At 40.3% G+C, this 14,822-nt stretch overlaps 1 protein-coding gene across 6 annotated transcripts in view; it reads left to right on the forward strand.

Annotated features, from left to right (window-relative positions):
* Positions 1–14,822, forward strand: part of Matn2 (matrilin 2) — a 142,070-nt gene that overhangs the window by 55,670 nt on the left and 71,578 nt on the right. For all 6 annotated transcript variants that reach the window (XM_021216544.1, XM_021216543.2, XM_029548256.1 and 3 more), the window contains exon 4: positions 1,487–1,609. In XM_021216544.1, coding sequence (XP_021072203.1) covers positions 1,487–1,609 — 123 coding nt within the window. The remainder of the gene's footprint in view (positions 1–1,486; positions 1,610–14,822) is intronic.

The raw sequence follows: 14,822 nt of genomic DNA on the forward strand, positions 1-14,822 counted from the left end.
TCCCTCTCTCCTCTCCCTCCCTCCCTCCCTCCCTCCTTCCCTCCCTCTCTTCCTTCCTTCCTTCCTTCTTTCCTTTCTTTGTTGTTATTTCACTATATAGCTCTGGCTGTCCTGGGACTCACTATGTAGACTGGGCTGGCCTCACACTTCCAGAGATCCACCTGCCTCTGCCTCCTGAGTGCTGGGATTAAAGATCTGAGCCACCACACCTGGCACAGCTTGTTTTCTTACACCACCGAGGACTACCAGCCAAGGAGTAGCATGACCCACAGAGATGGGCCCTCATGTCAATCAGCAGTAAGAAAATACTCCACAGGCCAAACTGGTGGGGACATTTCTTAGCTAAAGTTCCCTCTTCCCAAGCGACTCTAACTTGTGCTTACAATTGGCAGCATCATTCCTTACTTAAATGCAGAGATGTATATATGCAAAAGTAGTTCATCAGTAGCTGAGTTTCACTACTTACTGGTTAAACACAGGATTGCTCTTAAATTTCTCTTTTATTGTATAAGCTTCAGAAAGCTATTTTTCTCACTTGGACATCTTTTATTTATGAGAACACTTATATAATGTGTTCTGATCACACTGATGCCTGTTAATTTTAAATATGCTCAAGTTGTACTAGATTGATTAAAGTCATAAACTGAGATATTAAAGAACAGCAAGAATTGCAAGAGCTCCAGACAGATTTAATAAGAACCTATGTATCTGAAGCTGAGATGCTTTCAGAAACTAAATGCAACAAGTATTTAAAATTGAGACATAAAAATCATGGCAGTGTAAAACATTTGAATACAGTGTTATTCCAAATTTTTGTAAACTTCATGCAAATTTGAAAGTACATAGTTCTTAGGATTTATGATCGTGGGAGGCTGTTGGCTTCTAACACCTTCATTTAACAGGTAGCTCTCCTTCCCACTCCACTTCTGCCTACTCAAAGCTCCTTCTTACTAAAGACATTCTGGAATCAGAAATTTCTCTGATCTTCTCTGCCTGTCAAAAGGTGTTAAGCTGGGGGCTGGTGAGACGGCTCAGGGGGTAAGAGCACCCGACTGCTCTTCCAAAGATCCAGAGTTCAAATCCCAGCAACCACATGGTGGCTCATAACCACCCGTAACAAGATCTGATGCTCTCTTCTGGAGTGTCTGAAGACAGCTACAGTGTACTTACATATAATAAATAAATAAATCTTTAAAAAAAAAAAAAGGTGTTAAGCTGAACCTGGAATTTGTGGATTTGTAGGTCAAAAACCACACAGAATCAGCAATGTCATATAGTTCACCCTAATACCATTCCTCTTCCACCTTATGTGGTCCTTTGTTTTTCTGACTGTCGACTTCAGACAGAGAACCTCCCGCTGCAAGGGACTTCAGATTCTTTCGCTTTGGGCTCAAGCCTCTTCTTCACATGCTTGCAAGGCATCTTTGCTGCATAGACTGAGGCTAAGGGAGGTGCCACTGCTCACCTTCTTTGTCTTCCTTTGCAGCAGTCCACATGTGCAGCGTCTTGGAACACAACTGTGCCCACTTCTGCCTCAACACACCTGGCTCGTACATCTGCAAGTGCAAGCAAGGCTACACTCTCGACACGGATCAGAAGACTTGCAGAAGTAAGGCCACTTTGCTGATGTTTCACTGTTGCTTGCTCTTTAGCTAGGTGTGTCTTATTCACCCATAGTCCCTCTCCCAACTACCTGCCACCTCCTCAGAGCTGGAAACAGCTTTTGTATTTTCTGGAATTCTCCCCTCACCCACCACAGTGCCTAAGCCTGGCACATAGTAGGTCACTAGGCAATGTGTGAAAGGTTGGTGGAGATGCTGTCTCAGAAGCAGTCCCTTTCACCTCTACTGCTATTTGGTGGAAGCTTTTCCACCCTGACTTTATTAGCTGGGCCCTAAGAAGTGATTTCTCTCTTTTATCTTCTTCCCAAAGCATGGACTGAGGATGAGATATTGACCTCAGTAGTCAAGCATTGTGCACACCCCATTCTAGAGGTATGCAGGGATCCCGCTGCTTTGGTGATAGACATTTTATGGTTCTCCTAATTTAAAAAGAAAACAAAAAGGACAAACAGATATAAAGCATCAGAATCATTAGAACTTATGGTGTTCTTCTCTGGCCCAGCTCCCAAAACTAGACAACACACTGATATTTAAGCCAGCAGGAGGTGCCCTGGCCTTTGAGGAATTAACCATATAGTGAATGTATGCCCATCCTCTTCTTCCTTCTCCTTATCCTCCTCTTCCTTGTCTTCTTCCTCCTTCTCTGTAAGTTGTAACTGTAACCACTGTTTTAACCACATACAACCCAACTGAACACACAAGGCCTGGCAAGACTGACTGTAAGGAAGCAAAGAGAACTCAGCTAAGTCTGACCTGTTGTTCATGCAATGCAAAATTGTTACAATACCACACGGCGAGCAATTGGTGAGCAATAAAACACTAATGGAAAGCAGTTTGCACAAATGTCTGTAGTTAGCACTGCATTTAGAGAGCCAAACCAGTTTCCACTTCTCGTCTCACTTCTTGTTTTCAGCACTGAGTAGTTGATGGAAGGACCTCCCTGTCCCGCTGTCAACTTGGTTCTCTGTTCTGGGGCTCCTCTGTGACTCCAGGACCCCAGCTGAAGTCATCTTCATCTTTAATTGGAACCTTTGACACTTCCTCGGGTTCCTCAGCAGAAGTCAGTCACAGCAAATACTCATATGTTTAACAGAATTTTCTGACAAGCCAGGAAGTCTGGAAGGGTCAGCTAGAGTCATCTCACATCTCTTGGTCACCTTGTCCTCTTCAGGTGTGTTCAGCCATCATGCCCACCCCTTTTCTGCCTTCTCCTCTTTGAGGAGCACAAAATATTCTCTGTGTCTCGTGCCCGGTGATTGGCTGGGGCCTGGAACCTGCCAGTGCCTATTTTATATGGTCTGGCTTAGCCATGCCAGACGAATTCTGACACGAATCAATCAATCAATCAATCAATCAATCTAAAGAGCTTTTCTTCCTTCAACTTCACAAGCAGTCTTTGTCAGTCCTGCCTAGCCCAGTGTAGGCCTGGTACTCTCGGACTCCTCTCAGCCTGAGGGAAGTGCCTAGGCTTAGGGAAAAAAGGAAGGGCCCAAGCAGAGCCCTGCCTAGGACTGTGGCATCAAAGGGCTCAAAGCGGAAGCTGCCTGGGCTTCAAACAGGCCGTGAGGTGCGGGAACAGGGAAGTCCACTAAAGGGAGGACAGGAGCCTCGGGAAAGGCTCTTAAATTCAAGAGTGACAAATGAGTCAGAGAGCAACTCCCAGAGTCCTCGGAGACTCCAACTCTACAATCCAGGGTCTCCCTTTGTTTGTCCTTCTTCACAAAAGGATGTAGTTTCTACTTTATGTGTATGCATGTTTTACCTGAATAAACTCTGTTCACAGCATGTGCCCATACCTGTGGAGGCCAGAAAAGGATGTCAGATCTTCTGGAACTGAATTTATAGATGGTTATGTGCTGCCACGTGGGTTCTACGACCCAAACTTGGGTCCTCTGCAAGAGCAACAGTGCTCTTAATGCTGAGCCATCATTCCAATCCCCTCCTCCTCCTCCTCCTCCTCCTCCTTCTCCTCCCGTTCTCCTTCCTCTTCCCATTCCTTCTCCTCCCCAAACCATACAGTTATTTATAATTACAGGTGTGTCTATGTGTCATAGAAGCCAAAGGTATTATTTCCACTGTGATCTAGAGTTACAGGTGGTTATGAGCCACCTTATATGGATGCTGAGAATTGAACTCAGGTCTTTGACAAGAGCAATACATGTAGTCTCTAAATCATCTCTCCAGCCCCTTTTCTTTTTGACACTTAGTTTCACTAAGTGAGTGAAACTAGAAGCCTCTGTCCTCCCGAGTTTGGGGATTTCAGGTTTAGTTTCAGAGAGCTTTGGCCAGATTGTTTCTGCCCTTTTCAGTCTTATAACCTTGGGCAGTAAGGGTTTGGGGAAGTGTCTAGCCAACACCAAGTTATGGGAAGTTAGGGGAGGCAACTTAGAAAAATGTGGCTGAGCCATGTCTTCTGCCCTGGCCTAGTTATCCTGAGGCCATTACCATAACCTTCAGCTCCAGAGGTAAAGGCGCACACTTCCTTCTCAGAAGCAAATCATACTGTCTCAGCTGCATTTCTGAAATGGGGTTTGTGAGACTAACAGGGCCACTGTAGTCCTTAGGTTTCAATTTGGATCCTGACATTATCATCTGGTTGTGGCTGCCTCAGCCAGACCTGCTGACTTAAACTCTTTGACCCTCAGTTTTCTCACTCACTAAGTGGGAACAATGATCACAACACTGGGAACTTACACCGCTGTTTGAACCACGACAGTCCATGTGCCGAGCCCTTGGTGACAATGGCTGTGTGAAGGCCAAGCTGAACCAGCCAGACCTCTGTCTACACGCTGCCTCCCTGCTGACACTAGTACAATGCACCTGAGTGAAATGAGACACAGCTACGCACCATTTGATTAACATCCCACTGACTGTTAATTCTCCATGCCGTCGGCTGTACACACAATGTGGTAGGGTCCCTGAGCCACTGCCTTCCCACACAGACACACATTACAGATTAAAGTATACTTTCCTTGCTGTTTTCTATTTATACTCTGCTTTTGTGGAGAGAGGGGACAGCCACAGGTGATTCATAGATTCGCAGAGTGTCACGGACATCTGTCTCAAAGTTCTAGCTCCCTTTCCCATGCAACCGCAGAGCTCGCTCTCTCTCCTGTGGTGTCCAGGTGAGAAATGTCTCTAGAGAAGCCAATTATGTACTGCAAAGCACCTGGATCCTAGACACCATGTGTTATGTGAGTGGAAATCTTATTCTGGCATTTCTACTTTTGATCCTATTTGTACTCTCTGAAGCGTTATTCGAGATAGATGCATAGCCTTTCAGGAATGGAAGACTGTTCCTGCACTGCTCTTGAGTAGCCTCCCTTTTCTGCCTGTTCTCACGAGAGCTGGGCATTCCTATCTCTTGACTTATTCTGTCAAATCTTTCTCTGATTCATCATATTGTCTGCCCCTCAATTAGATGTCACTTTCAGACATGGATATTTTCTCCTACAAATTAACCTCACCTGCGTTGTTTGGGATTAAAGGTCTACACTAAGGACATGTCTGTATTCCAGGTAGAAGGATCAAAAGTATGTGGTGTATCTGTATTCTGTCTGAATCATAGAGACCTAGAATGTCTCTGGATGTGATCAGAGCACATGTTGCTGGATTAAAATTTGTCTGTAATTTATAGGTGTGTTAGAATAGTGCTAGAGCAGTGAACATTTTAAAAGGTATATGTGGGAAAACCTCGTGTGTTCCTGTACATGCACATCTGCTCTCTATCTCTGTTTGAGTTACTTTTCCACTAGTAAGACCTCTTTCTTCTTCACCCCCCCCCTCAGGTTTTTGGAGACAAAGTCTTTCTATGTAGTATTCCCTGGCTACCCTGGAACTCATTCTGTAGCCCAGGCTGGCCTCAAACATGGGGCAATCTCCTTACTCTCTGCCTCCCAAGGGCTGGGATTACAGGTATGTACCACCATACCCAACTTAATTTTTTTAATTTTAAATTATTTTATAATTTTACATGTATGTGTGTTTTGGCTATATATATATATATATATATATATATATATATATATATATATATATTAGCTCACAACTATCTGTAACTGCAGTTACAGATAGTTGTGAGCTACTATGTGGGTTCTGGGAATCTAATCTGGATCTTCTAAAAGAACAAACAGTGTTCCTAACTCCTGAGCCATCTCTCCATCCACCACTATCCCCAACCTCCAACCTAATTTTTTTCCCTCGTCATCAGCCAAAACAAGTCTTTAATTCTTTTTGTCTTAATTTTTTTTATTATTTAAATGCATTTATACACCAAATATATTAATAATATTGAGTATTTTGATAATCAATAATACATAAAAATTTGTTCAACTTTTATATTTATATCCTTCATACCCTAAAAATATCATAAATGAGTGAAGTACTATCCATAACTGAGGATTCTATATCTAATGTTGATACTAAATTGTTTCAAAACATGCAAAATATTCTTTGGGAGTTAAGCATAGTACAAGAGCATAAAATATTAAAAATGAATCATTAAGAAAAATATATACAAAAGCCCTTATTTGATATCACCTGACATAATGAGAGAGTAGAAAGAGTATTTAAAGCGTATTATATATCTGTGTACATTGTCTAACAATAAGTTTACTTAAAAAAGATTATTAGTGTTTCTAGGAGAGAAATTATTTTATCAGTAAGTATGTTTTAAAAATTTAAAAATAGCAAAAACTCTTTGAATTTAAACATTAAGAAAAGACTAATTTCAAGCACAGGGAGAAAAATTATCCATAATATTTCCATAATGTTTGTAGAACATGAATTTTAATTTTGGGATTTTTTTGTTTTTGTTTTTGTTTTGTTTTGTTTTTGTTTTTTTTTTGGTTTTCAAGACAGGTTTGTTTTTTGTTTTTCTGCCTGTCCTGGAACCCTCTATAGACCAGGTTGGCCTCGAACTCAGAAATCCACCTGCCTCTGCCTCCCAAGTGCTGGGATTAAAGGCGTGTGCCACCACTGCCCTGCTGAGTTTTGGTTTTTTTGTTTCTTTTCTATTTTTTTTTTTTTTGGTGATTTTAATATTTTCAACTGTTGATATTTAACAAACAGAACAGTTATTTTTAAGATATACTTCTTTGTTATGTCTCCCTCTCTGATTTTGTTAATTTGGATACTGTCTTTGTGCCCTCTGGTAAGTTTGGCTAAGGGTTTATCTATCTTGTTGATTTTCTCTAAGAACCAGCTCCTGGTTTTGTTGACTCTTTCTATAGTTTTTTTTGTTTCTATTTGGTTTGATTATTTCCTGCCATCTACTCCTCTTGGCTGTATTTGCTTCTTCTTGTTCTAGAGCTTTCAGGTGTGCTGTCAAGCTGCTGGTGTAAGCTCTCTTTAGTTATTTTTGGAGGCACTCAGAGCTGAGTTTTCCCCTCCCACTGCTTTCATTGTGGCTCATAAGTTTTGATGTGATGTGTCTTCACTTTCATTAAATAACTTTTGGTTGAAAGTTGATTTTATTCTATATTAAAATGGTTACTCCAGTTTGTTTCTTGGGACCATTTACTTGGAAAATTGTTTTCCAACCTTTTACTCTGAGGTAGTGTCTGTCTTTGCCACTGAGGTTCATTTCTTGTATGCAGCAAAATGCTGGGTCCTGTTAACGTGTCCAGTCTGTTAGTCTATGTCATTTTATTGGGGAATTGAGTCCATTGATGTTAAAAAGATGTTAAGGAAAAGTGATTGTTACTTCCTGTTATTTTTGTTGTTAGAGGTGGAATTTTGTTTGTGTGGCTATCTTCTTTTGAGTTTGTTGAAAGATTACATTTTGCTTTTTTTTCCAGGGGGTAGTTTCCCTTCTTGTGTTGGTGTTTTCCCTCTATTATCCTTTGTAGGGCTGGATTTATGGAAAGATATTGTGTAAATTTGATTTTGTCATGGAATATCTTTTTTCCTCTGCCTATGGTAATTGAGAGTTTTTCTGGGTATTGTAGCATGGGCTGACATTTGTGTTCTCTTAGGATCTATATGACATCTGCCCAAAATCTTCTGGCTTTTAGATTGTCCATTGAGAAGTCTGGTGTAATTCTGATAGGTCTCCCTTTATATGTTACTTGACCATTTTCCCTTACCACTTTCAATAATCTTTGTTTGTTTGGTGTTCTAATTATTATGTGATGGGAGGAATTTCTTTTCTGGTCCCATCTTCTTGGTGTTCTGTAGCCTTCTTGTATGTTTATGGGCATCTCTTTCTTTAGGTCAGGGAAGTTTTCTTCTTCTTCTTCTTCTTCTTCTTCTTCTTCTTCTTCTTCTTCTTCTTCTTCTTCTTCTTCTTCTTCTTCTTTCTTCTTCTTCTTCTTTTGGTTTTTCGAGACAGGGTTTCTCTGTGTAGCCTTGGCTGTCCTGGAACTTACTCTGTACACCAGACTGGCCTCGAACTCAGAAATCCGCCTGCCTCTGCCTCCCAAGTGCTGGGATTAAATGCGTGTGCCACCACACCTGGCTCTTCTTCTATAATTTTGTTGAAGATGTTTGCTGGCCCTTTGAGTTGGGAATCTTCACTCTCTTCTGTACCTATTATTCTTTTGTTTGGTCTTTTCATTGCTTCCTGGATTTTGACCACAGGAGATCGACCCTCAGCAGTTGCAGTTGAGGGTTTTTAAAGGAAAAACACAAAGAATGGGGAGGATAAGACCACAAAGAATGGGGAAGCTGAGTAAACATCATAAGATGGGGTAGATGGACTATAGCTCATCTCTTAAGGAAGGATTACAGGCTATCTTTGGCAAACAGTCTTGGTCCCTTAAACAATGAGTCAGGCATCGGGGTGGGTCAAGATTGTGATGAGCCAGTTCCAGAGGTCATCGGTTTCTCAGGCTGAAGGTGAAAGACCAAAGATCTCCATGCTGGGCTTTGTTTCTAGGGGTCTAAGAAACACATTGAGTTGAGGTCTTACATCATAAAATTTCATTTGACTGAAAAATATAAACGTTGCATATGGATTTAAGTATCCTATCTCGGGACATTTTTCCCAGGCTACAGAAGTTACTCAATACCTTTATGTTAAAGTAAAAAGAAAGCGTGGTCCAGGAAAACAAAAAGAACAATAGGAAGGAAGCCTATAACCATCACCTGTTGTGGTTTTAGACGTAAAAGCTCTCCCTTGAGGTCATGGCCTTCAAAGCAGAGGTGATCCGGTGTTTTAGCCAATCTTTGGTTGAATCTTAGGAATAGACAATGTCCCAAGCTCATTCACGTTTCATGACCAACTGGTAGTTGGCACTGAAAAACTTTTCAGGGCTGTGTGGATTGTGTGACTGATTGTCCTAGATGTACTACTTTATTTAAAAAAAAAAAAAGAAAGAAAGAAAGAAAGAAAGAAAGAAAGAAAGAAAGAAAGAAAGAAAGAAAGAAAAGATACCGCTCAGACAGAGTCAATATGTAGTTTAAGAGACAATCAGTGTGTGTCTTATATAAATGGTACATCTGTGGCTTTTAATCTGTTCTAGACTTCAAAACTGTGATCTCCTGTTAGTGTATGCAGCCTTGAACTCTACCTCTGCAGGGGTTCTTCTGTGACTAAATAGGTTATAATTATAAGCAAAATTCAGAGCAACTGAATACTGATCTAGAAAGATTACCTTGGGCTGGAGGTGAGCTGCCCTGCTGTCTCTGGACAAGGATTGAAAAGAAGCAAAAGGAACCTAATTCACCCATAATTTAATGTTGGTAAGCCTGGCAGTTTAAAAAAAAAAAAAAAAAGACATTAGTCACTTGCTCTGACCCTGATGAATTTTAAACTGAGATCATTGTCATTTATGCTTGCAGATGTTAACTGGAAGTTATATATGCATAAACCCTTTCTGGATTTGGCAGATATGTATAATTATATTAAAATGGTTCTAGCACAAAAAAAAAAAAAAAAAAAAAAAAGCTCTCCCTTCTGTGGGTGTGTGTGGTGTACAGATTCATCTTCATGTACGTGTGGAGTGTATAGATGAGTGTAGGCCTGAGCTCTCCACCTTGATTTTTGAGACAGGTCTTCCTCTGAGCCTGAGACTCACTGATCAGTTAGACTGGCTTTCCAGTGAGACTCCAGGATTTGCAGTTCTCTACCTCCAGCCCTGAAATTTCAGGTACTTCTCCAATGTTTGGCTTTGTATCTGGATTCTGGGCATCTGAACTAAGGTCTCATTTGTCTGCAGCAAACAGTATATCCACTGAGCCATCTCCGCAGCCCAGGATGCAAAAATTCTCAACAAAAGCTTAGCAAATAGAACCCAACCATATTATATATAAAAACAGAAAAATATGAAGAGAAATCATGGTTTATCCCATTAATGCAAGGTTGGTTTAACATTCATATACAATCAATGTAATTCATCGTATTAGTACACTAGTAAAGAAAAAGAAATGATCTTGGTAGAAGCAGAGAATGCATTAATCTATAAAAGTTCATTCCTAAAAAAAACTCTCAGCAAGTAAGAATAAAGGGAAAATGGCTTGATCCAATAAACAGCAACTCTGAGGAAAATCAACATTGACATTACACTCCTGAATAAGAAACTAAATTCTCCTCTAAGAGGAGGAATAGAGGAATATAAAGAAGACACTCATTTCTATCAATATGGCTTTGAGGACCTAATTGGTGTAATAAGGAAAGAAAAAGAATTTAGAAGCCACAAGGATTAGAAAGGAAACAACAGTGCCACCTCTGTTAGGTTCTGATTCCCTATATAGAAACGCTAATCGAGTGTTCCTTCCTAAAGCTACTAAACTAATTAAGGAGTTGAGTAAGATCACAAGATGAAAAAAGTCTACTGAATTACTTTATTGCATTTCTGTACACTGGCACCTAAAATCGGTATCTTAAAATACTACGTAAAATAGAATAAAATATAAGATCTGGACAAATATTTAAAATAAACATTCTCATTTGTTTGTTCTTAGAGACAGGGTTTGTCTGTGTAGACCTTTCTGTCCTGGAACTAGCTCTGTAGACTACGCTGGCCTTGAACTCAGAGAGAGTTCTGCCTGTGCCTCCAGAGTGCTAGGATAAAGGTGTATGCCACAACTACCCTGAGAGTGTTATTTTTCACTAAAAACTATAAAGGTTTTCTGAGATAAACTAAAGAATTTGGAAGAATATATTTATCATGGGTTAGAACATTCAGTATGGCTAAATTGTTAATTTGCTCCAATATTATCTATAAATTCAAAGTTATTCCCATCAGAACCCTCCTTAACTTTTTTAGAAATACGTGTGATTTCAAAGTATTAACAAAAATGTGTAACCTAAGAGTCGAAACAGTCCTTTCTCAGTTTTCCTGGCAGTTGTAGTTCTATGAAGTCCCCATGACACTGCATTAGCAAATATTGAATCTTTGTTCTAGGAGAAAGGTGGGGTCACCATATTGTGATCTTCTGACCAACATTCATCAGTAAATTTGTAACCTCATTTTGCCCATGTTGCTATTTAAAGAAGCCTTATTGTATGTATGTATGTATCTCTAGATGTAGATATAGATATAAATGTAGATATAGATATATCTGACATTAGATTTATAGCTAATCATGCAGTTAACCATGCCTGATGAGAGTTATCTAACATTTATTTTCTCCATGTACACTGTAGCCTTCTTGCACTAAGGACCACTAGAGAGTGTTTCAATACTGCCTTGGAGAACCATTTAAACAGCAAAGTCACCAAGAAAATGCACAAAATGCACAAAAATGTGACTGAAAACAAGTTGTGTGTTTACAAGCTGAAAGTAGAAGGCAGAGGAGAGCAGCAACTGCCTGAGCTGGGAGCACATGTGTTGTTCCAGCTGGGAGCACATGTGAGCTGGGAGCACATGTGTTGGGGACTTGGTATTTGCCCTGTTCCAGTGTCTGTGGATGGCAGAAAATGACAAAGCGTGGAATTTGATTGAAAGTAAAATGTTTAGCAAGTAGGCAAATTTAAAATATGTGATCTGAGAATAAAGTGCATTTGATTAAAACTTTAAAAAAGATAAATGGAATTGTAGATTTGAAGCTACCTGCCTTTAAGACTATTTACAAAGCAGAATATAATCAAGACAATATATATGTATATGTGTATAATATCTTGCCATTATCACAAATTATGTAGATAACCAATTCAAAGTGCATTTCAAGACATAAGAATAAATGCTACTAAATATCCCAGATGAATCTATAGGAAAATATTGCCATGTTCAGCAAAAAATTCTTAAGACTTAAAAGAAAAAAAACAGTAAATTTTATCAAAATTCATTGATCTCTGAATTATATTACCACTAAAAAGAAAAGACAAACTAAACTATGATAAAACATTTGCAAAACATAACAAACAAAGGATTTCAGAATATATAAAGAAGATAAAACAACCCTTTTTTTTTTTGGTTTTTCGAGACAGGCTTTCTCTGTGTAGCCCTGGCTGTCCTGGAACTCACTCTCTAGACCAGGCTGGCCTCGAACTCAGAAATCTGCCTGCCTCTGCCTCCCAAGTGCTGGGATTAAAGGCGTGTGCCACCACGCCAGGCTGACAAAACAACCCTTTAAAAATAGAAAAAAAAATTGAGTAGACATTAAACCAAAGACAGCATAGAGCTGAGATGTAGTTCAGTGTTTGCAGAATGTTTGTACAGTGTGTGTAAGACCTTGGATTCAATCCCAGGACTGAAAAATCAGTCCAAAAAAGGCATATGGATAACAAAGAAGCTCATGAAAAGTTGCTCATAACTAGCCAGTAGGGAAATGCAACTCAAACCACACTGGTTACCACTATATACTAACTGGACTAGATATATTTTTAAAAGATTTTCCTTTTCTTTTTCTGTATGTGTGCGTGTGCACATGTGTGTGTGTACCATTTGTGTATGCATATTCTCCTATACCAGAAAAGGGTGCTGAATCCCCTAAAACTGGAGTTACAGACAATTGTACACCACCCAGCGTGGGTATTGGGAGCTGAGCTCGGGTTCTCTGGAAGAGCAGCAGGAGCTCTAACTGCTGAGCCTTCTCTCGCTCGAATAGATACATTTAAAGAGTGGCTGACACAGTCAAAACCTGGAACTTTGATACACTGTATTTTAGTTACTTTTCTGTTGTTATGATAGAAAATAGAAACACAGGTCTAAGGCAACTTGTAGAAGAGTTTATTGGAGATTGACAGTTTCAGAGGGTGAGTTAAGAGTCCATGCCCATCATGTTAGGGACTGTGACAGCAAGCAGGCAGGCATGGCATTGTAGCATTAGCTGACAGCTTATATGTTGGCCCACAAACCAGAGGCAGAGAGACAGGTAACTGGGGATGGCATGGCCTTTTGAAACCTCAAAGCCAACTCCCAATGACACACCTCCTCCATCAACGCCACACCTCCTAATCCTTCCTAATCAGTTTTCCCAATTGGGAAAATTCAAATATATGAACCTATGAGTTCAGACATTCTGATCCAAACCACCACACACTGCTTGTAAGAATGTGAAATGTTCTACCATTTTAGAAATTATTTTTTATAAGCTTGGATGTGTACCTAATATGTTTACCTACCATTCACTTTGATACTACCCCAAAGAAATGAGTTGTGTCTAAAGATCTGAGCACAGATGTTCCCATGCACTTTTCTTGTGATAATCCTACTCTGGCAGCCATACATGCTCCTCATCTGGTGAATGGATAACGCCCTGCACTCAAGCATACACTGTAATACTACACAGCAATGAGGACTGAACTCCACAGGCATCAGCCAGCACGCCTCAGTGTAAACCTTCTGCATGAAAGGAACTAGATATTAAAATAGGATACTTTCTGTAAATTAAACAAATTATTCCTATCCTATCCCATCTAGCTTCAAATGAATGAGACTCAGACTATGATTTATTTATTTAGCTTTTGCTCAATTACTAGGGGTTACCCCCTAATCTAAGTTTCTAATGGTTAAACTGGCTACTTCCTGACTGTGCTCCCCAAATACTTGCTGTTTGTGTTTCTCCTGGGCTATTTCTGCTCCAGCAGTCAGTTGCGGAGGAGAGAGCAGAGAGTGGGGGCATTTCCCTCAGCCCTGTGCTCCCGCTCCATCACATCTAATGAAGACCTTCTGTGTCTCCTTCCTCCTCTTGTCTCCTACCTGCAACCTGCAGCCAGGTAATGGAACTCCACCTACTTCTAATCTCCCCAGCCACTTTTATTTACCCAATAGCTGTAAATTGGGGAGCAAAGTTTACATTGCATCACTTGGTGAGAGAGGGTGCAACTAGGTCTTGGGGCCAGTGTTTAAAATTTGAATACATAGCAACACCATTCCAACCCCAGCAACTTGCTGTGTCATACTGACAGAGGGCGGATCAGTGGTTACCCTGTGACTAAGAGGAGGGGCAGGAGGAGGAGTTATAGGATGAACAAGGATGATTACATTTGGTACCTTGACTTTGTTGATAATGTGTAGATATCCCCAGATTATCAATTTATACAATTTACTTTTTATTGAAATGCATTTTTCCTATGTAGTCCAACCTGGTCTCATACTCAGTCCTTCAGCCTCAGCCTCCCCAGCACCAGGCTGCACTGACATGGTTGCTTGACTTTTCATTTAATGCAGTTTGTTTCTGCCATTTACAAGTCAATAAAGCCAGAATCTGTAAATCAGAATGAGAGCTCTGAAGGTAAGCAGTGCTCAAAGTGCTGCAAGCAAAAGAGATTATAGAAAGAGTCTTGGAACTAGACCAGGACACATGCTAAAGCAGTTGGAAACTCCAGCTGGGTCTTTGGACGTGCGTGTCAAGAGCAAAGTTGCAATTAGTTTTGTATTTTAAAGTCACAGTTGGATCTGACATTAATGTTGCTCTGTACTAGAAGGCAAATAATAATTCAAAGATGCTATTCATTTATACATCCCCCCTGGGATCCTTTCTGTGGGAGAGCACTCTTCCTGGGCATTTCTCTTGTATATGTGAGACTTAAGAAACTCACATTTTAGCTTCCCCTATGTCGCACACACAGTGCAAGATATGAAGGCTACAATCAGTTTATAATTCTGATCAGTTTCAATTCAGTGTGCATTCCTTATGCCTGCAGAATTATCGAGACCACAGCAATGATTTGTCCCAAGGATGACTTTTTGACATAAAGTGGGGTGAGTGGGCGGGTAGTGATTCTTCACAGAGAAACACGGTTTTGAGAGCAAACTACGGAGAAGGAAGATTATCAATGAAGGGACAGCCTGAGCAGAACATGCTTGTTTA

The sequence above is a fragment of the Mus pahari genome, chromosome 17 (genome assembly GCF_900095145.1).
Source record: "Mus pahari chromosome 17, PAHARI_EIJ_v1.1, whole genome shotgun sequence".
NCBI classification, from domain to species: Eukaryota; Metazoa; Chordata; class Mammalia; order Rodentia; family Muridae; genus Mus; species Mus pahari.